Source organism: Tinamus guttatus, unplaced genomic scaffold, assembly GCF_059628265.1.
Source record: "Tinamus guttatus ecotype Peru unplaced genomic scaffold, ASM5962826v1 Tinamus_guttatus_pri_ptg000314l, whole genome shotgun sequence".
Taxonomy (NCBI): Eukaryota; Metazoa; Chordata; class Aves; order Tinamiformes; family Tinamidae; genus Tinamus; species Tinamus guttatus.
The window spans coordinates 7,382,606-7,405,981 of NW_028288848.1; the positions used below are offsets into that span (position 1 = coordinate 7,382,606).

At 53.3% G+C, this 23,376-nt stretch overlaps 2 protein-coding genes across 4 annotated transcripts in view; both read right to left on the reverse strand.

The window, feature by feature from the left end:
- The window catches only part of DNMBP (dynamin binding protein), a 34,931-nt gene that overhangs the window by 5,562 nt on the left and 5,993 nt on the right, over nt 1-23,376 (reverse strand). Inside the window, exons 2-8 of one of the 3 annotated variants that reach the window (XM_088528717.1) lie at nt 19,948-20,126; nt 17,463-17,585; nt 15,146-17,113; nt 2,478-2,665; nt 1,848-1,947; nt 953-1,100; nt 382-399 (exon numbers count right to left, since the gene is read on the reverse strand). In XM_088528717.1, the coding sequence (XP_088384843.1) occupies nt 382-399; nt 953-1,100; nt 1,848-1,947; nt 2,478-2,665; nt 15,146-17,113; nt 17,463-17,585; nt 19,948-20,092 (2,690 nt within the window). In that variant the 5' untranslated portion in view covers nt 20,093-20,126. Of the gene's footprint in view, nt 1-381; nt 400-952; nt 1,101-1,847; nt 1,948-2,477; nt 2,666-15,145; nt 17,114-17,462; nt 17,586-19,947; nt 20,192-23,376 lie in introns of those variants that run through there. The other 2 variants (XM_088528718.1, XM_088528719.1) reach the window with 2 other exon arrangements.
- On the reverse strand, nt 3,556-12,790 carry LOC148593978 (uncharacterized). Its single transcript, XM_088528832.1, has 2 exons — nt 11,582-12,790; nt 3,556-3,914 (listed from the first exon to the last, which is right to left on the reverse strand). Exons 1-2 carry the CDS (start codon nt 12,753-12,755, stop codon nt 3,556-3,558), a joined length of 1,533 nt encoding a protein of 510 aa, XP_088384958.1. The 5' UTR covers nt 12,756-12,790.

Consider the following 23,376-nt stretch of genomic DNA (forward strand, 5'->3'; position numbering starts at 1 on the left):
TCAAACTTACCAGAGCTCCATTCGCCTCAGTCTCTGTCCCACCACCCTGGCTATACGTTAATATCTCTGGCCTGACCTGCAGTGCAGAACAGGCTGGCTGGCCTCAGGACTTCAGCCTGCACATGGCTTTCCTAGGGGCTGAGGACTTCCAAAACCTTTCTTCTGCACAAGACACCCTATCTTGCCTCATGGTCTGCCAAGTGCTCCCTGTCTGTGTAGCCCATCTATTGCCTGTCACAAACTCATCCACGCTCCTCCTCAGATCCACAAGGTACTGTTAGGCCCCCCAGACATGCACGCAGCTGGTGGTGAAAGGTTAGTTGTGAAGGAGCAGCCAGGTCAAGACAGGCAAGCTGGGACCAACAGGAATGAGTCACTTACCACTCACTGTACAGGCTCCTGCCGGCCCACAGAGTGCCAAAAAGCAAAGAAAAGCAACTGGTTAACAGGGTGGTAGGCGTGCAACCCCGCAGCTGCTGCCTTCATGCCACCCTGCAGTGACACTGTCAACACAGAGGACACACCGCGCTGTCCCAGAGCAGCAGCGGGTGCTGCCCGTTCCCTGGGCACCAACCTCCACAAGCTGAGCCCTGGTGTTGGCTGAGCCGGGCAAAGTGGCGTGTTCCTCACCCGCCGTGGTGCAGCAGGGCTTAGGGAGTACAAACCTACACCCAGGACACACTGTTTTTCATACCTTGGTGACTTCTACCTGGCATTTAAGGGTGGGCAACAGCTGCCCCAGCACCTCTGCACTGGTGGAGAGGGGCATTGCTCAAGACATGCTCCTTCTAGCTGAACCAGAGCCTGGTCATCTATGCAATGCCACACTGGGAACACAGCCTGTCCCTCTCCTGCCACCACCTGAACTGTCCCAGTATGGCTGGCAGGTAGGGATTCTGGAGACTGATCCCCCCATCCCAGCCTGGTGGCCATCACAGCCAGAGACTCCAACCTGAGGCTATCCAGAAGGTCCAGGAGTAATCTCTGAATCTTCTCATCCTTCTCATAGGTTTCCAAAAGGGCGATGGCCTCGTCGTGGTTCTGACAATACACCTTGTAGACGGCCTCCAGCTCTGCACGCCGTGACAGGAATACTGGCCCTGCACAGAGCAGCAAAGAGGGACTTCAGCATCTCTTGGACACTTCACTACCTTCAGCAATCTCAGTGTATCCCACAGGGAGATTCCCAGAGTCCATCTCTCAGGAGGACCCAGGATCCCCGATATCTCCATCAGCACAGTCTCATGTCCTTCCTGCTGCCCCGTGATCACAGACTGGGCACTGTGGGCACTCAGGACACAAAATTTTAAGCTGTGCAGCAAAGGCTTGCCACAGCAAGGAGAACTTGTGGGCTGAAGCCAAGGGAATGTGACAGCACCTCACTGGGATGTGCTTACTCAGGCTTTGAGGGGACTATTTACTTAGTCAAAGGGTCCCACAAGGCCCCCTGAGAACTGCTAGCACAGTGGCCTAGGTTAATCCAGCTCTCCAAGGAGTGGAGAGCAGGGAAACTGCTCACTAGCAGTGGGAGCAGGGAGTCCCATAGACTGCCCATGGCCTGAACAGTGAAAGATGGTGGCACAGGTGTGAGGGAATGGGCATCCCATTGGAGCAAGGAGCCACAGGGAGGGCCACACCACACTGCACAGACGCCCATGGGACAACAGAGATCTCCATGGCTTCATTGCAGGACTAAGGAATTCTGACACAAATCAGCAGGAAGGTAACCTTGTCCTGAGCTCTGCCCTAGTGACCCTTTCTCACCATTTAAACCACTCTGCTCCTCTGTACCCTACTTGCAAAAACCTTTGCAGCCTGCTGAGAAGAAAGAACAGTAGAATTCATACCAATGGCATCTGAAGTCTCCAAGGCTGTCAAGAGCTCTTTGGAGAAGGTAATTACCATCTGTATGTTTCCAAAAAGACCTTCAAAGTCTATATTTGGCACCTGGGAAAGGGGAATAGAGAGATAGGCATTAAGAGAACACGTCTCATGACCTCTAAAAGCCCCCGCTTTGCCTTCTTGCAACCCATCAGCCCTCTGCACTCCAGCAGTCACCCACTGTGAGCTGCTCTGTGCACTGAAACTCTCATTCCTTATGTGTCCCACCAAACGTGTTGTCACTGACCTATCTCCCCTTTCCCCAGAAACTTCACACCTGCCTCTGATGACCTGACATCATCTTCCTCCTGACAATAAACTTAACCTCAAAAAAATGAGGAGGAACAACACCTCCCACCCTCGAAAATCTATCCGCTATATTTCCTGCCAGATATCAGCAACAGTAAGACCTCAGCAGGTTCCCAAAAGAGGTGGGATAACCCGTTGACTGCAGGGAGCTCTCCTGCTCCCCTGGATGTAGCTGAATTTCCTGTGTGGGTTTCCATGCCAATTTTAGCTACCTTCAACAAAACGGATTCGGTATCCTCCCCCCATTCCTGCCAATGTTACACTGCAGCCTGTCCCCATGCTCATACCTGTGCCTGCTGCAGAGGCACCATGATCCTCTCCACACACATCTCCAGGTCTCGGACATAGTCCCGCTCTGTCTGGAGCAGTTCCTCAATAACTTTGGACCTCTTCTCCAGCATCCTTTGCTCTGGGCTCTCAGTAGCAGCAGAGGAAGTCTCCAGGGACGGTGTCTGGGACGACAGGAGGGTCATCTCTGCAAGACAGATTGACAAGATCAGCATCCTCCAGTGACACCTGGCCTGATCCTCGCATGCAAGGAGGAGACACACAGCACTGGGACTGTGCCACCCTCAACCTATGGAACTATGCAGCACACAGGTCAGGCCAGCAAGCAGTGCCAGCAGGACTGTCCTACCCAAGGACCTTTCCGGAGAGGACATGCTGAGCTCTCCCTCTCCCTGCTGTGCTCCTCCACGCCTCAGAGTGCAGGGCTCTGCCCTGCTCCACAGGCTGCCCTCAGCCCCCAGCACTGGCAGCAGGGTCCCCAGTGCTGCAGGGACAGGGACAGCCTGCCAGGCTGTGACTCCTGCCCTCCAAGCACCAGCTGCCGAGAGCCTGGGGCATTTCCAACTCCCTTGGCCTTGGGAAAGGGGCAGAGGGCTGCTGTGGCAATCCAAATCTTTCACCAGCCATTAAGCACTTTTCTGCTGCTCCTGGGATTGGGGGCTGCAGACGCTAAGCAGCAGAAACCCGCTTCAGGCCTGCAGCTTGTGGACCCAGCACAGCCATGGCCAGCTGGATACCAGCCCAGGCAGGGCAGGGGCGGGCTGGGCAGCTCCCTGAGGAGCAGGGAGCACATTCAGCCTGTCCCTCCTCCTGGAGGCCGGCTAGGCCCTCACCTCCCAGCCCTAGGGGCGAGTCCCCTCCCCTCCTGCCTTTTGACCCAAACTCTGCTGCGCCAGGAACCCTGCACTGTGCTCAGCCCCACGGAGAGGGGCCCTGCTCCCCTCTTCCCGGAGCAGCCGGAGCTAGGAGCTACCTACCTGCAGGCACCAGCTATGGCGGAACTGCAGCCCTCCCCTCCCCTCCGTCGGGGTCTCCAGGCTCCAGCTCCAGGACATTTCCATCTGAATAGCCAGAGGCCTACGCAGGCACTGCGGGGCTGGCGGATGCAAAGCCTGGAGCTGGAGCACTGGCGAGACACACCAGCATGCAGCGCCCGGCAGGCCGGAGCAGCCCTGGCCGCTGCCCATGTCCTCTCGCCACAGATGAGTCCATGGCAGAGCTGGAAAAGCAGGCGATGGGGCCGAGCGAGGCGGGCACGAGCACCGACACACACACGGACATGTGCACGCGAGGCAGGGCAACGCAGAGGCGCAGGGCAGGCTGGATGCACCCCATGCGGACGGACACGCTGCCGTGGGACACGAAGGAGCCCAGGTCCCAGCACAGCGGCTGTCCCCACTGCAGCAGCCTCTCCGTGTCATGGTCTCGCTGCCGGGCTGTGAGGAGGACAGCGCGACACAGGGTGAGAGGCTGCTCCCGCCGTGCAGCCTGGGGCCTGCAGAGAGCTCGCCAGCCGCCTGTTCCCTATCCTCAGCTTGGGCAGCCAATTTTCCTCCTGGTTTTCCGTCCCACCTGTGGCTCCCAGAACAGCCCAGCCCCCTCTGATTTTCATTCAGGTTTACAGATATTTTACCCCTGCAGATTCCAGGGCCTCAGCAACTCTCCACCGCACCTGCCTGCTTTTAGAAGGAGCTGCATGTCCTTCGGAGCCCCCTCCCTCCCTGCTCAGCCCCATGGCCTTGGTCCCCTCCGGCTACTTGGAGGCAGGCTGGCACACAGGCCTGGATGCCGGTGCAAGGCCTCCCACGTTCATCGTGGCTTCCTGCACTCATGGCGGCCTCCCGCGCTCATGGTGGCCTCATCGCTGCTCTGTGGAAGTGCTGCTGGGCCCAGGAGCCCCTTGCTGCCGTATCCCACCTCAGGCTCCCATATTTGTAGCAGGGCTGTGGCGGGACAGGCACTTCCCGCTCGCCACTTGCCCAGTCCAGCCCCAGGCATCGCGCTCGCTTGGGGTGAAGGGAGCTGCTTTGCCTCCGGCTCCGGGAACACGCACGGGCCCTCGGCCATCCTGGGCAGGTGTCAAAGGCAACGCCGGCTCCTGCGCCGGGCCCTCCACTCTTTGGTCCACGACACCCTGAAACGGGGCCTGGGCAGAGGCAAAGGGGCCAGCTCAGCGGGCAGGATTTAGCAGCACCACTAGCATTACATTCAGTGAGCAACTACTGCGTGTCGGAAAAGCAAACTTCACCAAGTCCTAGTGGCAAGTGGCCATTAAAACATCCCTCGCAGGGTCATTCTATATAAGGGAAAAGGGTCCTGCTTTCCACTTACTCAATCGCTACCTTGACTCCCCACCAGGGAAGTCACCACACCACAGATTTTATCAGTACAAATGCAAGACAGATTTTGTGAGGAGGTCCTGGGAGCAGATGTTGGTTTTAATATTTACCGTGTGCATTTCCATAGCATCTGCAAGGCTTTAATCATGGACCAGGCCCAACTGTGCAAGGTCCTCTGCAAACACACAAGGATATCCCACTGGTGGCATCGTGCTTGAAGTCTGGAGAGGTGGCAAGGCAGATCCAGACGTACACAGAGGGAAAAGACATGCTAAGCTAATATGGCCAGCTGGTCTCTGCAGCAGGTAGCTTATAAAAAGTTAAGAGACAGAAATAACAAACAGAATTATTTTAAAGAAGGACCTCTTTTTTGAAAGGAATGGGATTTTTTTTTTGCAGGAAAGCAAACTCAAGCAGGAGGGCAACATGGAAGAAACACAAAGGTGTTAATCTGAAATGTAAACGAGTGCGTGAAAACCATGCAAGGGTGGGTGGGCGAGCTGATAGTGCAGTATTGAGTGAGACTGAGAAGAAAATGGAGTAGTCAGTGAAAAACCTGGAAAACAAAGCCCTGTGTTCAACAGCAGCCAGGAATGAACTAAGCAGTGGCACTAGTGAAGACCAGTGGGAAAGGTGAAATTTGCCATGGCCAAAGAGCATTTAGCCCTAATCCACATGCACCGTGACAGCCACCCAGACAACAGTTTGTACAGGACACCTGTACTGGGTATCTCAGAGGTTGCTACATGATCCTGCTGTGCTCTCAGATTTATCCCTAGCTGTCTATCTGGTGGCTGCAGGATTAGGTGTAAGCACAAGGAAGCCCTTGTTCAGGCTACCCAGGCCCTTGGATCTTTGCTGACCCTTCTGAGCTGGAGGGTCATCCCGAGCCCTTTGGAAGCAGCACACTGCATGGGGGCTGGCGCAGGGCGTGCTGTGTCCACGAGCCCGCCTGGGAGTCCCAGCTCCACATCCCCACACAACAAGCAAGGATGCGTCTCCCACAGCCTCCCAAAACGGAGCCAAGGGTTCCCAATGCCATCAGCCAACACAGTAGCCCCCTGCACTCTGCCAAGCAAATCTGGCGCACAAAATAACCGAGGTTAGACCCACACATCGCCCTGTGGCGATGCTCAGAGGGACATTCGCGAGATCGAACTTCCCATTTCCAGTTCCACTACGCCTTTGCTCCAAGTCTGAGATCTCTCTCTACGGAAGAGAAAGCACAAACCTTCCCTGCACAAATTTTGAGCCCGCAGGGGGTCATCAAAACAGCCTGTCTGACTTGACATGGTGCTGCCCACTAGTTTTGATTACTTAATCCCTGCTTGTTATTTATCACTAGTCTCGCATCCTTCTTCGTTAACAAAGAATTGAAGAAGTAATACTGCTTCCTTCCAAATGCTCAGAGTTAAAAAAAAAAACTTATACAAAGTATATTTGTAATACTTGCTATTTCTACTTGACAGATATATTTAATATTTAGGATTTGTTTCTGATGTATATTTAAACTCTCATTTTTCCTGTTTCATATAATCTTTGTCGAATTTCTTTTTCCCTGTTTGTTATATATTCTTGTATGTGTCATAGAAGCTTTACCTAAATTAGGCTTATTGAGCATTTAACTAAAATTACCCTCTTGCACAGCTGTGGTTTCTCAGTCATCTAATATATGCTTTCTAAACAGATCCCGACTCTAATGCACACTCATTCTATTTAAATGTTACCTTTCAATTTGAGTCATTGTGCCCATCACCTTTGGAGGCACTAAACATATACGTTAATGGCTGGAAGTGTCTCCGTTAGTCAGCAGGAATGTAACTGGCATTTCTAATGAAGCCACTAAATTCCAATCCAGTGACAAATTCTTGTTTACGTGAGATACAGATGCCAAAAGTGCATTCACAAGTATTTCTGCAAAAACAACATTCTAAATCACAATATTTAGATATTAAAATTTTGTTCTTTTTGCATGAGATTGCATGAGCTTTGCAATCTGTGTTGCTAAATTAAAATTTCTAACAACACTTTTTTTCTGTATCTCCCTCAGAGTTTATATGGTAATTCCTTAGCTTGCTGGTTTGGCTTTAGAGTCTGAGACAGCTCTCCAGCAGCTCTTGCTTTTGAGCTTTGCTAGTTGGCACACTGAGGCCCGGGAGATTTAGCAGCATCTGGTAAACACCCCTTGAAGGCGGGTAGCAAGGTATCAATGTGGAGCGTTCTCTCCATCTCCGCTCTTCCTGGGGCGGCTGCGATTTTAACACTGCAATCCTGTGGCTTGTCTCAAAACCACTATTTTCACCAATTTCCTTCCCATCAATGAAAATTTCTTGGTTTATTACCTGATTTCCTAGTGTGAGCACACACACAGTCAGAGGTTTTCTCCCTGCTCCATTCCTGAATGATCTAGGAGGAATTAAGCCAAGAGGGGCAGATCCAGCAGGCCTCACGTCCGTCGCGCCCGGGCCTGGCAGCTCTCTGGTGGGGCCGCGTCACCTCCTCGTTCCCCGGTCGCTGCTGGGCTCCCGCTCTGCCCTCGCAGGGCGGCCGGTACCCGGGGAGAGGGGCCTGCTCTCCATCAGCCGCTGCGGGTGAAGCCGGGCACCACACACCACGGCCGCAACGGGGTGGTCCCCGCCGGCTCCATGTGTGCGACACCTTGAGAAGGGAGGCGAGTCACAGAAAGTGGCTCCAAGAGGAGCAGCAGGAGAGGGAGCAGCTCCCACTGAGCCTCGGCGCTGAGGAGAACCCCTTACGCAGGCTCAGCACGCGCAAGCCTCTGGCGGGAGCTGCACCCTCCAGCAAGGAGAGCCCGGCCCCGGGCTCCCAGCTCAGCACAGCGAGCAGTGACTCAGGGCAAAACAAAGCAGCTGCAAATATTTGAAGAATGTGAACGCCGGGAGGGGAGGAGTTACTCCTTGCCAAGAGAGGAGAGAGGATGAAACTAGGGCAGGGAATAATTACACTGAGTGAAAGGCTAAACTCTCTGCCAAGAGAAGGGACTGACTGGTGGGGCGAACACTCTCTGTTTGGACATAGACAGTATCACTGCTAGGAAAGGAATACTGGATGAAAATCAGTCCAAAACACAACACACTATCTTGTTCCAAAAGCCGTGAGCTGAACAGTTTTAGTGGCTCATAGTTCCTGAGATAGAAACAGGAGGTGCAGCAGAGAAGGGCCATGTCAAAGAGGACTTGGGTCCAAGAACGTGAATGCAGTCACAGGCCTTGGCAGAGTCCTGTGACCAAGTCCTGTGAAGATGAACCATAAAAGTGAACTCAGCTCTCATGTATAAGGAAGTATAAAGCAGAGGGAAGGCAACATTTGCTCAAGGAGTTGTACCTGCCCACTGAAGAAGAGGCAATGGCTACACCCCAGAACCTAGTGTACAAACAGGATAGCCAGCATAGGCCATCCACACTTCGATGTCTGTCCTTGAGATGGATGGGAAATTCAGCAGCAGCATGGGCTATAAGCACATGTGCCTTGTGGAGAAGAACACTTTCAAGAATAGAGATATTGCAACACAAGGAGATGTTGAATGGGAACAGAATGGGGTCCTTCTCCATGGTCACTGGAATGGGACAACTGCCTGAGAAGATCTCCAAGACGTTTCCAGCATTCTGCTGGACCCCACTGTGAGCTTTGAGGTCCTACTGGAGCATGTGTGTGTATCTGACCACCCGACAAAGCCTAGCTGTTCTGCCAGGCTCCCCTTTGGCAGGGCTGGGCTCCCCATGCAGCAAACCAAACATTCAAGCCTTGGAACAAGGCAGGGACCCTCAACAGGCATCACCTGTGAACAAAGGTGAAAAGCCCGAGGACGGGGGCAGCACATGGGGGCTGCCTGGCAGCTCTCCCCACCTCTGTCTCCATCCGATACCCGCCTGTCCTTGCCATAAGGGCAGATGGGACCTGTGTGGCTCCTGGCCAAGCTCCTGTTGCTCACGGGGCAGTGGGGCCCAGAAGCAGGTAGCAGCATGGGAACCGCGGCGAGCCCCAGGCCAGCTGCAAGGACCAACCCTGGGACAGAGTAACCGTGGGGAGAGAGTAACCACGGAGAGGGAGAGGAGACAGACTTCATTGTGTGTTCAGTGGAAACATGCCTATACACAGAGATTTCCGAAGATGAGGAAAAGTGTCAAAAAAAAAAGTGTGCCAAAATATTGATAGAAAAATGGAATGAAAACTGGGAGTTCTTCAGAAGGATGTTTTAAGTAGATATCCCAAAAAACATGATTATGTGGTTAGGAAAGAGAAAAATAAGGAAATACATAAGTGATTGAACATGGAAAAACATGTAAAAGTCACCAGGAACTATGATACACATAAAAACAAGAAAAGAAGAAAGATATTGAGAAAAAGAACATGAATAGCATAACTAATAATTGAGTTTTTTTTCTTTTAAATGAGAAGTGAAATGCTACTTTATAATACAATTTTATTTCCACCCAGAACAAAAGAAAAACGTTTCAGTAACATAACCCCATGAGTAAGCAGAGGTAGTAAAATTCTTAATAAGTTTGGCAAGAAGACAAGGGTGTACAATAAATATTCTGTTTCTCTCCATCTAAGGAGCAGAAATAAGACCTTGCTAACTTGCACCTCATTAAACAGTCAGTGGAGAATACCTAGAACACAGAGCATTTCTAATCAGATTCACTAGGGACTGTATTTAAAATTTATTTATATATTTATGTATTATGTATTTATGATTATGTATTTAAAATTGATCCTAGGTGGCACTTTAAAAGTAAAGTCGTTTTCTGAGAAGAAAGTATCACAAGTTAAGAAGCTCTAATTTGGCAGAGAAAGACTGGGGTTCAAAGCTGAAATGCAATACAGAACTTTTAAGAGTGCTGGTGATTAAACAGCAAAACTAGGACCAGTGAATTCTCCTGCTGATGTGTCAGGCAGCCTGCGCATGGTCTTGGATGGGAGGCTCTGACCAAGAGGCTGGCACTGAACTTCAGTGCAGAGAAACTCATAGGAAGTGTAATAGTGCAATAACCTGCTTACATCACCTCTAACTGGGCTTCCAAGCCTCCAATTCTGTTACCCCTTGGAAAGGGGGAAGAACCTGGGAGAGGAGCAGCCACCATCGCAAAAGGAGCCTCCAGCACATGGAGGAAGAAACAGAGAAGACTCTCGCTATCAGCTGGACAAAAGAAGAGTGTTAACAGGGGATGTCGTCCAGAAATGGGCCATAAGATAGAGAGTGATACAAAACTACACTGTCCTGGAGCCTCCCTTCCACCCGCACATGAAGATCTGAGGTCCACAGTGGAGGTGGCTGTACTGTTTTCCTGGGCCCTTTGCGTAACTTCTCCAGATGTAGTTCCCACAGCCAGTCCCTGCCCTCTCGTGAGTCTCCTAGGCCCTGTGGGTTGTTTCTCTCCTTGCTCTGCTCCTGGCTCCTCCTTGCTTTGCTGCTGCCCTTTGAACGTCCTGGCAGAGCAAAACCCTCTCCCTTCCCCTGCCCTGGGGACGCCGTGGAGCAAAGTCCCACCCTCCCGGGGCAGCCTGAGCAGGTGGACACGTGGCCAGCAGAGCCTGCTGGATCAAATACCTCCAGAGAACATGCTTCACACTGCACAAGCAGGCAGGCAGCCACAGCCTCCAGCCCTGCCACCTCTTCGGTTGCTCTACTGCTCATTCCCTCTTTGTTTCAACTCCTTCTCCAAGAAGGTTTGCACACAGGTGCATGACACTGACCCTGGAAGAAAGGGCACAACAACAAACTGCTTCTCGGGCACGTGGGCCTGTCCAACAGCCAGTGATGTTCACCAGGAACGGCTCCTTCACTGCTTCTCCCCGAGCCCCAGCCACCTTGCTGCCTCTTCCCTGCGACTATCCTTGCAGCCATGAGCGAAGCCCCACAAAGTCACTGCAATCTGCTCCCCCACAGCCAGGGAGTTAACAGGACAACTCTGCCCATGCTAGGACAGCATGAGCCCTCCAGCTTGATCTCTCCAGCTCCAGGGTATCGGATCGGGGAGCTGGGGAAGGTTCAGGGATCAAGAATACAGGCTCTGAGGCTACTATAGCCAGGGCAATTCAGATCAGAAGCACTGCAACAGTGTTGATGCAAGAGACGCCATTCCCATCTGCAACAGTCCCTGTGTGGGTGCCAGAATGCTGGCCCTTATGCCCTGGCCTTGTGCAATTACAGAAAACAGCACTTGCCCTCCACATATTTCCAAGCGCTACAACAACCTCCCTATTTCCCTGTTTCATGCTGCTTTTAAATAGCTGCCATCCTCGCCCAGCTCTGCAGGATGTATGGTAGCAGCAAGGGAATCAGTTCCTATACAGTTGACAGGTGCAGCTCTGCAGACATTTACAACATGCTGCAGAAGACAAACAGCCAAGCCAGATACCCCACAGGAACCTCCACTGGGCCCCGAGACAGCAGACAAAGCAGGGCTGGGGGTTTTGGTGAGGAAAATACCTTGGAGGTGCTTGGGGCACAGCAGGACTCACAAGCAAAGGGTAGCAGTGAGTCTGGGGATGCTGCCCCTTTGTGTGTCCCTCCCTCTGCACCTCTGAGAAACAGGGGCAAGCAGCCATGCGGGACAGTTAGGTAACTGTAGCTATGATGGTGATCCTTCAGTAAGCCTCAGGGTTTCTCCAAGGCTCTGCTATGCCAGCTGCCCACCTGAGCGGGAGGGCCAGACCCCCCCTCCCGTCCTAGAGCAGGGCAGGGGAACACCCAAGACCACCTCGCCGGCAACTCCCGAGCATTTCATTTCTGTGCGTACCTTGTTTGGCCTTCCTGGCGCGCACGAACTCGGAGCGCGCCAGGGTGCTGGGAGCCGTCCGCCTGTAGAAGCTGTTCCGCTGCAGCAAGGAGCCCCCGCCGGCCGCCTCCTGCTCCCACACGTGGCTCCAGTCCGGGCGGCCCGTGCGCACCCTGGCGCGCTCTGCACCCCGTGTCCGTGACACCTGCCCTGGCGCTGCTCCTCCTGGCTCCCCCTGGCCGCCGTGTCCCACATCCCACAGCTCTGACTCCGCACGACAGGTGTCTGACTCCAGGCTCGCGCTACTCTCTCCTGAGGACCATACTGCACAGGCAGGAGCTTCACAACTTGCAGCCAGGTTGCTGTGGGCCGTGACATGGCTCTTGGGCTGCCTGTACTGCTCAAAGTCCTGCTCTACATCCCTGGGATCTCTGTACCACCTTCCTCCTTCACTATATGCCCCAGGGCCTCTTTGCTCTCTATTCCACCTTTCCCCCTCCCTCTGTGCTCCATGGGCTCCATCCTCCCTATACTGCCTCCCTCCATTCCTGTACTCCCCAGGGCCCCTTTCCTCCCTATATCGCCTTTCCCCCTCCCTATAACCTCTCTCATCCTCGCTATAGTCCCCAGGTTCTCTGTCCTCGCTATACCGCCTTCTTCTGTCCCTATACTCCCCAGGGCCTCCACCCTCTTTATATTGCCTTTCCCTTTCCCTATACTTCCTAGGGATCTTGTCCTCTCTACGCCACCTTCCCTCCTCCCTGTCCTTTACAGATATTCTATCCTCTCTGTACTCCCTTTTTATCCCTGAATTGCAGTCCCTATATTGAATACCTTCCTCTTGCTCATACACCCCATAGTTTCCACCCTCTGTATCTTGGCTTTTGCTCTTCCAAGCATCCTCTGTCCTTCTGCAGTCTGTATGCTGGTTTCCTCCCTTCCAGAAACCTTCCTTGACTCCGTCCATGCTCCATAGGTCCACAGAGCTGCTCTCCTCTCTCCTGTTGCCGGCCCAGTCTCTGTCCACTCCTCTGCAGTCCGTGTGCTGCCTCAGGACTCTCGATGCATCGTCATTCCTGCAGTCCTCGTTGTGCAGCGCGCTCACCCCACCAACGTCCTCGTATTCCCAGCTGAGCAGCCGCGGCTCCTGCCTTGGATCTGCTACTCCGTATTTCGCTTTGGGATAAGTGCACATAGTCCTCCAGGGTGCAGCGAGGGTGCTGAAGCCCTTTGCGCTCGGTAGCAGTCCCAGCCCGACCCGACACCACTTCTCCCCTCTGCTCCAGCGCTCGTGCCGAGGGAAACACAGGCGCCACTTCCTGAAACCGGGCAGCGAGGGTAGGACGCGCGTGCCCAGTCACCGCGAGCCTCAGCCTCCTCCACCTGCTGCCCCGAGTAATCAGTAACCAGCTCTGGGAGGGAGGCCCTGGGCTCTCACCGCCCCGACCGGCTCGGCTGCTTTGCAGCTTTGCTGCTCAGAGGCAGGGAAAAGGAGCGCACTGGAGCATGAGGAGGCCGTGCCCTGAGACCAACAACCCCAGGGAAGGGAAAGAGGCGCCTGAGACTGTGGAAGCCACAGAGCAGCTGCTGGATACTAGAGCACCTTCTCCTGCCTTCGCTCGCCTGCTGCCGGTGGCAGCGCTGAGCACCAAGCCCGAACCCCTCATCCAGCAGGGCCTGCGCTCCGCTCCACACCTTGCTGGGCAAAGCAAGGCCCTTGGGCGGCTGCCGTTAACGCGCTCTCTCTGCACGGCAGAGCGTCACTGAGCGCAGCCCGTGGCGTGAGGGCTGCCCCCTTCCCTCCCTGCGCCAGGGTGAAGGGCTGAGGGGAATGCGCTTGGCAGGACTACGTGGGTTCCTGAGTGCCCTCACTCACAGGCCTGCGCAATCACATAGTAACAGTTACTGGGAGGCTCTTGGTCACTCCAGAAACTCCTCTCATCACAAGCCACCAAGAAACCTCAGCTTGCCATGTCAGACTAAGGTGCTCTAGTGAGAAACCAAGAGATGACCACATTGCCCCTCGGAGAAAAGCAGGAGAGCCCAGATAACCTCCATGTCTTACATTCTTGCAACATCTGCCAGGCGCGCAGCATCACCAATGCTCCCAGATGGCAGGAGGCAAGAATAAAGCCAATGGGCACTGCCACTCCAACTGCAGGAGGGCAAGGACCAGCTCCTGCACCAGCCTGGCAATCAGCTGAAGTCAAAGTGGATGAGCAAGACAGGTCAAAGCAGCAGCCCACTGATTTCAAACATATGCAGCGATGAATGTGCACTTTCTGCTTGTCTTGACAGTGGTTGCAACAGTCATCCCATCCCTTTGGAAAATCTTCCTGGAGATTCAGCCTAGATTTTCCTCTTCCTAATTTCCAGTTACTTCTTTTAGCCTCAAATCTTCTAGGCATCTCTCTCACTCCACTGACATGGAGGTTGTTTGTTACCCTGTTTCCCTACTGCACAGATATCATCATTCGTTCCCATGCGCTCAGCATCAGACAAATCCTGCAGCAAAGTGCCTGGGCTCTCCAGTCCTATTTAAGAAGTGGGAGGATGGAGGCAATGAAGTCAGAGTGAGTAATCCCAAGTCAGGAGTTGACATTTCACTCCACCTCCTGGTGCAGTGCCCACATTTCCTGCAGCTCGTGGGCTTTGATGACAGAACCTCACTGTAAGAGCTCCTTGGAGAAGCTGGGAAAGGGACTGTGGGAGACTTGATGCAGTCCCATGCTTCTACTTGCTCTATTGTGTTATCAGCTGTAAAGCGGTCAATAGCACTGATCTTTATCACATCTTTGGGTTTCTGAGCCCATACGCGCTGATACGCACAGAGCAAATCTCTTCTCCCTGAGTAATTCTGGGCTGCACAGACTAATGTCACAGCTTCAGCTACAGACATGTTGCAATCTGAAGGCCTCTGTTGCTGTTACAGGCAGCACAGAGTCGCCTTTCCAACAGCAGCTGAAATTCTGAATTCCAAAGGAGGAAGGCAGGCAGGGACATTTTTTACTTTTTACCCACTAACCCGTCCCACCGCCAGGCCTGGTTCAGTGCCCTTCTGTGCAAACTCTCTGATTTGACTGGCAAGTCCCAAAAGCTCCGTATTGCCCCTGGCGCAGCAACCACCAGCAAAGCTCATACCCTCCCAAGTTGGGAGCTCTCAATTCACACACATTAACTACGATTTTTTACTGCAGAAGAAATCTCAGGCTAGGTCACTCTTTTCCCTACAGCTAAGTGGGGATAAGGCAGGGATGTTAAAACACAGCAGTTGCACTGCTATTGCTCGAGACACACAAAACACTGTGATGGAACAGATGAGGCTGCAGATGTGCAGCAGGGCTGGGAGAGCAGACTGGATATGTGGAATGAAAAGAGCAGGGTGGGGGAGGTCAGGGCTGAGGGATGCCCAGAGAATGATGCTGTGGTTCTCTGAGGCAAAACTGTGAAGATTGGTATTGAAATAATGCTTACAAAAATAATCGAAAGCAAGAATCAAAGGACAGAACAAAGGACTGTGGCCATTTCTTCTTGTACGTAGCCATCCACCTAAAGCATCCCCATCCCAGGCAGCTGCAGACTCACCTCTCAGCTCCTGCAGCTCCACGCTGAGGCTCTCAATGTTGGAGTCACAGAAATCAAGGTTTTCCAGAGTCTCTGCTCTCACCAGCTCATCCTGCTGCTCCTCCAGCATCAAGCTCAGCTCAGCCCGGGTCTTGCCATAGGCCTCCAGGTCTCGCTCCACCTCTCCGATCCTCGAGAGCAGGATGGAGCGGGGGGAAGCCGACACTGCCCAAGGTGGCTCCTCGCGGCCTTCCTCCGCGCGCTGCTCCTGCCTGCTGGGCTGCAGCGGCGCAGTGGCCGCGTTCCTGCGCTGGCTGCTCGGCGGAGGCCGCGGCGCAGGCCGGGAGGGCTTCACCGAGAACGACAGAGACCTGCCTTTGGGGACCTGGCCGCCCGGCAGGTGCCCGGCGGTCGTCGCGAGGGTGCTGGGCCGAGGAGGGGGTGGCCTCAGCACCTTCCTCCTCTCTGGCTGCCGGGAGCGAGGGGCGCACTCAGGAGACCCACGAACGATGTCCTTCTCAGAGCTGTAGTCCAAGATGGAGAAGTGGCGACACACCTTGTCCTGCTCACTGCCAGCACTCGACAGGCTCTTCTCAAACTGTGCCAGTTGCTCTGTCAGTTTGGAGTCAAGGTCTGTGCAGGTGTCTCCCGGCACCACCAGTGGGGAGTGCTCCCCCCAGCTCCCAGGACATGTATCTAGGCCCACAGGGGCATTGCCCAAGCTGGAGGAACAGGATTTGGACTTCTCCTGTTGACTGTCCACCCAAATGTCAAGGTCCTGGGCAGCTCTGCTCTGGCTCTCCTTGGGCTCTGATGCTGCCCCTGCCCAGCTGTTAGAGGAAATCGCCTTCTTCCTGTAGGTATCTGGGGGTGAACAGGAAGATCGCGGGGGCACAGTGGGACTGTCTCCATCATGTTCAGGCAGGCCGTGAGTTCCTGAATTTCCTGTGGAGGCTGACATGGTCCCCCCAGGCTCCAAAACCTCTGCTTGGTCAGGTCTGCTGCTCTGCAGGAGCAGCAGCGGAGCAGAGGGGAGGCCATTGACTGTGTTTGCACCGCCCGAGGGGACAGAGTCTGCTGAGTCTTTGGGAAGTGGCCCTTGGAGTTCTGTGTCAGGAAAGACTTGACTCTCTCCCAGATTTTTGCCTAGAGGACTCTCTGCCTTCCCTGCTGTGTGAGACAGACTGGTTTCAGGCTCCGAGTGCAAAACAGAGCCATCCTCCTTTTCCCCGCCATCTTTCCCTGGAAAAAGCAGAGATTTGGAACATGTGCTTTCTGTGTCTTGACAGACGGTCACTCCACAGCTGCCGCCACCTTGGGGATTCCCAGCACTCCCCTTTTTCATGCAGGAATCAGAGGTTTCCAGCCTCACAAACCTGTGTGGAAAGATGCCACGTTTCCCCCTCAGCTCCCCTTCTAGCCAGCCATCCTCCAGAATTCCTACAATATGAATCCTGTCACCGACATCAAAATCCAATTCCTTGGATTCTAGAGCTTGGAACTGATAGAGGGCAACACCATAGGTGCTCCCTGGTTCCTGCCCCGCTTCTTCTCTGCTCTCTTCCTCCTTGGGGGGCATCTCCACTGTTCCGTTGGTGGCACATGGTCCTATGGGCTCTGGATCCTCTGAGGTTTCTGCTGTTCTCAAAGGACTAAGCAGCTCCACAAAACCCTCTGGAAAGATGCCCCTGTGGCCTCTGAGCTCCCCCTCGAACCAGCCAGGCTCTGGGATGCCAACAATGTTGATCACATCCCCTTCCCTGAAGTCCAGTTCCTCTTCTAGCTGGGCAGAGAGGTCCATCAGGGCTCGGGCTTGGCCCAGAGAGTAGGCAGGCACCTCCAGGAGAGCGCTCTGGGATAGCTGATGGCTCCGAAATGAAAGGCACAGTTCCCGCACACATGATGAGGGAAAAAAGCCCTTAGAACCCCAGCTGCTTCGGCCCTGGAGCCAGCTGGAGGCCAGGGAGCCCCCCAGGATCACCAGGTCTCCTGCAAGGAATAAGATAGATGAGGTTAAAGATTGGCCCCCATGGTTGCTTCTCGCATCTTGTTCCTGCATCTCCATGTCTTTCTTGGCTGTGGATAAACCCTGGCACTCTGCAAAGAAAGCAGTGTGCACTGGGGATGCACAAGAGCATAGAAGGGAGGTAAGGTATGAAGCATCATCAGCCTCCAGCATTCACAAGGTCCCTGCTGGATGTGATATAGCCTGTGAAATACTAGGAAATTCCCTCGCTTCCATGATAGGGAGAATGCTGTGACTAGGTCCACCACATGCTTCTGGAAGGAGAAGCAGGGGTTACAGGATGCAAAGCAACAGAAAGGGAACAGGGATTACCTCTCTGCAATGACAAGCTTCCCGGCTCTTGAGATGTGAAGTCACTGGTACAAACAAACAGTTTTTCTCCCTGCTTCAAAGGGGGAATATCCACAGGTTCCACAAAGCTGCTAGGAAACTGTCCTGAAATGAGAAGCAGTTGTCAGCAATGAAGCTTTTCTGTAGCCCACTACCACCCTCCACCCTCCTTCCAGATCTTGGGATCTCCTCCTCTTGCCACTCAGGAACCAAGCCCCTCAGTGTGCCTCAGCAGCAGCCACCTTGGGAAGAAGAATGGGTTTGGGAGTCAGGAACTCCTGAGGCTTTTGAATGCTTAAGAGCTAGAAGAAAACAGAAAGTGTTGACTGTTAGACATTACCAGGATTGTGCCACCAGCACACGGTTTCTGGCAACAGACATACTAGTTTTCCTTACTTTCACTGCTCATTTCCAAATGCAGGGGACAAAATCAGGACTGTGATCCAGAAGTGCTTGACCACAGACCTGCATCTCATGACATGGGCACATCTGCCTTGTGCTCCCCACACTGTAAGGCACAGACCACACAGGGCCTCAATGCCCAGTCTGGGCTGCCACTCCTGGGAAAGCCACATCTGTGAGTCACAGGCTCCCTCACTGCTGTGTCACTGCTGACATTCCAGAGTCCTTCCCTTGTTTATCACCTCCGTGCAGGTGCTTCACCCAGTGTCGCTGCTGGAATCACAGCTATTCTGAGTAGGTCACTGCCAGAGAGAACAGTGCACAATTTTTGGCCATTTTACGTAGCCACCAATTTCAGTCCCCAGAGCACTGGAGTTGGCACAGCCCACAGTAACGGCCACTACAAATATCATTCCAATCTTCTGTAAATTGTAGCAAGGAGGAATGATCAGGTATGGGACAGTAGCATTTCCAGCATTCACTCACGATGTCCACTCAAGATGATGTTCACGTTCTCCAAGGTCCTGCAAGACCTGATGATCACATCTTTTTTTTCCTCCCTGGAAATACGATATCCCAGAAACCGAGCACATTCCCCTGGCATTGGCAGTTTGACAACTGCTGTCACTAACGTACACTGTGAACAACAGCCCACCGGGTTCTCATATCAGTGGCTCCCTTCATGGTTTTAGCCATTTCTACTTTTTTTTCTCATGTCTTAAGTTTCCTGCTCTGTAAATGGAAATAACCTATTGCTGTTTGAAATGAAGTATTAGAGTTACAGTAATTATTCCCCACACTGTGCTAAATATTATTGTTGATAGGCTGCAGCACCTCCATAGCTTCTATTAAAAAGTGCTATTTTAATCCCATAAAAATTTAGCATAGAAAACTGTGAAGAAAACTTCAAGAGTCGCTCCAAGGAAAAGCCGGAATACATGTGCTATTGAGTTCAATGTCATTAAAAACTATCCTGTTTGACTTCTGCATGTTTCTTTATCTTTGAGCTACGATACACATCTGCTTACTGCTTCTCCATCTTCCAGAGAACAAGCACCTCGGCTCTGTTGGGAGGCAAAACTGAGCTACTGGTGACTTCTGCAGTAGCAGTTTGCACCCAGCAACTCCAGTAGTTGCAGGATCACGTGCTCTTCAATGCCATTTATCAGCTACGTGAAGCACAGGAGAAGAGTTCTCTCCACCTTTGCTTCTGTCCACCTTAGCTGTACCCAGGGGACATGCACCAGACAGCCTGCAGCTGCCAGCAAGCTCCAAGCAGAATTCCTAGCCCTCACAGTTAGGGATGAAACTGCAGCCCCACTCTCGTGCTGAGGAGAGAGTCAGGCGGATACTTTGAAGTGGCCTGGTTTTCATCTCTCTGAGAGCTCACACATCCTCTCAACATTGTTATTAATATGAAGAAGAGCTGCTTAAAAAGGAGTACAAGACCCTTTAAGTGATTCATTAAGAGCATTTTTGCTGCTTCAGAAGTTTCTAATACCTCTCCAAAAGCTGAACAGTCTCGCACTCTGCTCAGTCCCCCACGCGCTGATGGCAGCTCGTAAGGAATGCTTTAAAGCAGAAGGGCGGAAGGGGGCTGAGTTAAAGGGCTGCGGAGGGGACATTGATTTTGTCGCTGCGTCTCCCACTGACTTGACCTGAAGGGTCACTTGGCGCTTTCACTCTCTGTGCATCTGTTTCCTCTCTCCCTTGCCACAGCAAGTCAGCGCATAAACTAGCCGGGAAATGGGCTGTCCCACCACAGAGCACGAAGCACCTACCATTAAACAGCTCTAATCAACTTAAGAACTGACTGTCTGCCAAAAACAAAAAACAACAAACAAGTTGGTTTATCTGAACGCTTGTTGCAAAGCTGGCAGGAGATAACTGACAGGGAACTTGTACCTTCAGTCCCAAGCAAAAGGCTTCATAAAATGAATCTGCTCCTGCACTCCCTGCTGGAGCAGTGCTGGCCAAGGGAAGGAGCGCAGCTGGTGGGGCTGATTAGCTGGGCACTAATTAGTGTGCACCTGTGCACCCAGGTGTAGGCACTTTCAGCTCTTACCTGTGACGCCTTCCTTTTTGCCAAGGAGCCAGAACTCGTCCACCACGGCCAGGACCTCGATGACGTCTCCCACAAACAGGGGCAGCTCCTCAGAGACGCTGGGACAGAAGTCAAAGACCGCTCGTACCACGGAGCCAGCCTCCATCGTGTGGGGTCCAAAGGCAGATCAGTGCCTACAGCTGAGACACAACAGCAATCTGTTATCAACAGGACACACCTGAGATTACCACGTACACCCACACAAAGGAAAAATCCTTCCCAAGAAAGAAATGCAGGAGCACTTTGAGATAGCCTCATCCTGAGCACACCAAAACCCCTTTCCAGGCATCAGAGTTCACTGCTGCAGCAGCTGAGGAACATCCCCAAGTCCAACCTGCCTGGTCCAACCTCTCTGGATCTTTCTTTAGGGACATATATTTGTGCCAGCATGGAGGGAGAAGCAGCACAAAAATGTGGAAATGACTTCCCAGCAGGAAGGAAGCGAGAGGAGGGGAGGAAGCCCAGCGCTTCCCTGACAGGCCGGCCTGGGGCACGCAGCCTGCGGGGCCTGCGCAGGGCGGGCAGATCCCCACGTGCGCCGCACAGGGCACTGTGCTGTAGGAAGCTGCCGGCGGGCAGTGTCTGCCAGGGAAAGCAGCCCATTCTGCTGACGGGACGGCTCTGTCCCACACGCAGGACTCCCCTCGCGGCACGAGGCGGGTCTGCGCGTGGCAGGAGCGCTTCCTCAGCGCTGCGCAGACGGCCAGGCGCTTCCCCAGGCCCGCGGCCCGCGCCGTGCTGCTCACGGCTTGGGCTCACGCCAGCGCGAGGGGAGCGCTCTGCCCCCGCCGGGCTCCTGCACGGCCCCTTGCTGGCCTCTCTGTCAGGCCGACTGCTGTTGGCCGCCTTCCCCTCAGCACGTGAGCTCCTAGGGACACAGGCGCCCACTTTGTCACCAGCATTGTGCTGGCGCTGCACACAAAGAGCCCAATATCCGCAGCAGGCAGCACTCCGCCACCACAGAGGGATGAATGGACTAGAGGGAATCAGGGACACAAAGGCTGCAGTTCAGGATAGCAGCAACCTACTGAGGCAGAAAGAGCAACAGCGTTAAAAACATGACCATGTGGAGAAGGGGAAAAGTACCATCAATTAGTCTGGAAACACTGAGGACAAGTGAGTAGCCAGAGCTGCTCGAGGCGGGGCGGCTGGGCAGGCTGCACGTTCGGATGGGCGCAGGGCAGGAGCACTAAGGTGCATTGGCCACCTGGGGCCGCCCCGCAGACAGTCTGTGGGGGCTGACAGTCCGCAGGCACCATGGAGCTCACTTGTCACCTCAACACAAACACCTTGCAGCTGCGGTGGACAAGCCAAAAAATGAGACAGGGCATTGAGAGAGACAGGCAGGATCACAATTATCCTGCTGTGTGCCTATCAATTGCAGTTATAATAAAACACTGTCACTAACATGTTCATAGAATCATAGAATCATAGAATCATAGAATGCTTAGAGTTGGAAGGGACCTCTAGAGATCATCTAGTCCAACCCCCCTGCATACGCAGGGACACCTAGAGCACGTGGCACAGGACTGCATCCAAGCGGGTTTTGAAGATCTCCAGAGAAGGAGACTCCACAACCTCTCTGGGCAGCCTGTTCCAGTGCTCTGTCACCCTCACTGTTAAGAAATTTTTCCTTAAGTTCCTATGGAATTTTTGATGTTTCAGTTTCCGGCCATTTCCTCTAGTCCTATCAGTGGCCACCACTGAAAAGAGACCATCCCCGTCCTCTGCACTCCCTCCCTTGAGGTATTTATATACACTGATTAGATCCCCTCTCAGCCTTCTCTTCTCCAGGCTGAACAGGCCCAGCTCACTCAGCCTCTCCTCATAGGGCAGATGTTCCAGGCCCCTGATCATCCTTGTAGCCCTGCGCTGGACTCTCTCCAGCAGCTCCACATCCCTCTTGTACTGTGGAGCCCAGAACTGGACACAATACTCCAGATGCGGCCTCACCAGGGCTGAGTAGAGGGGCAGGATCACCTCCCTCGACCTGCTAGAGATGCTCTTCTTAATGCAGCCCAGGATCCCATTGGCCTTCTTGGCCACGAGGGCACACTGCTGCCTCATGGTCAACTTGTCGTCCACCATGACACCCAGGTCTTTCTCTGCAGAGCTGCTCTCCAGAAGGTCAGTCCCCAGCCTGTACTGGTGTCTGGGGTTATTCCTCCCCAGGTGCAGGACCTTGCACTTGGCCTTGTTGAATTGCATGAGGTTTTTCACCGCCCAGTTGTCCAGTCTGTCCAGGTCCCTCTGGATGGCAGCACAGCCCTCTGGGGTATCGGCTACTCCTCCCAGTTTGGTATCATCAGCAAACTTGCTGAGGGAGCACTCTGTGCCTTCATCCAGGTCATTGATGAATAAATTGAACAGGACTGGACCAAGGACTGACCCCTGGGGGACCCCACTAGCCACAGGCCTCCAACTAGACTCTGCACCGCTGATCACCACTCTCTGGGCCCTGCCATCCAGCCAGTTCCTAATCCATCTCACTGTCCACTCATCTATCCCACACTTCCGGAGCTTGCCCAGGAGGATGTTGTGAGGGACGGTGTCAAAAGCCTTGGTGAAGTCGAGATAGACGACATCCACCGCTCTCCCCTCGTCTACCCAGCTGGTCATTTCATCATAGAAGGCTATCAGGTTAGTCAGGCAAGATTTCCCCTTGGTGAATCCATGCTGACTACTCTTGAGCACCTTCTTGTCCTCCATGAGCCTCATATGTCCTCATATGAAAAGTGTTCCTTCAGAGCCAGCCCACAATGCAAGAAAGCATGAAGTGATTTCTGAAACTGTCAAAAAAACCTCCAAAACCCCAAAACCCAAGCAGCTCATGTTCTCTCAGTGAGGAGTGGGATTCCTCCCTGACAAAGGAGTTTCGCATATAGGCCAGTGGAAAGGGAAAAGGGAATCTGGAAGCATTACATACTGACAACAAGAGGAACCTGAAAATATTCTCCATTAACTAAGTGCTTAGAGTCTGAATGAAAACCCTAGGATGACAACTTGTTTTTATTTTGTAGGAGCCGCTCACTGACCACAGGAACAACGAGAGGAAAGGAGTGTTACAGTCACACAGGCCAGCACAGGTGAGAGTCACCTTGGAGGAATGCAAGCATCAGTGAGCACAGGAGATGCTCAGAGAGAAGAACAGGAGACAGGCACATACAAACTCGGATCAGAGTTTTACAGAAATGTCTGATGAGCCCCCACTACTACCCCTACTCCAGAAGTATCAGATCCTTCATTTGCACAACTTTGTCTACAAGCAGAATCACCCCCAAATGTCTCCTGCCAGCTGGACCCAGAGAAGGTTCCAGGTCAAGTTACACCTGAGGAGCCCCTTGCCAGTCAAGAGGACAAATCACAAGCCCCTACAGCTGGTACTTCAGG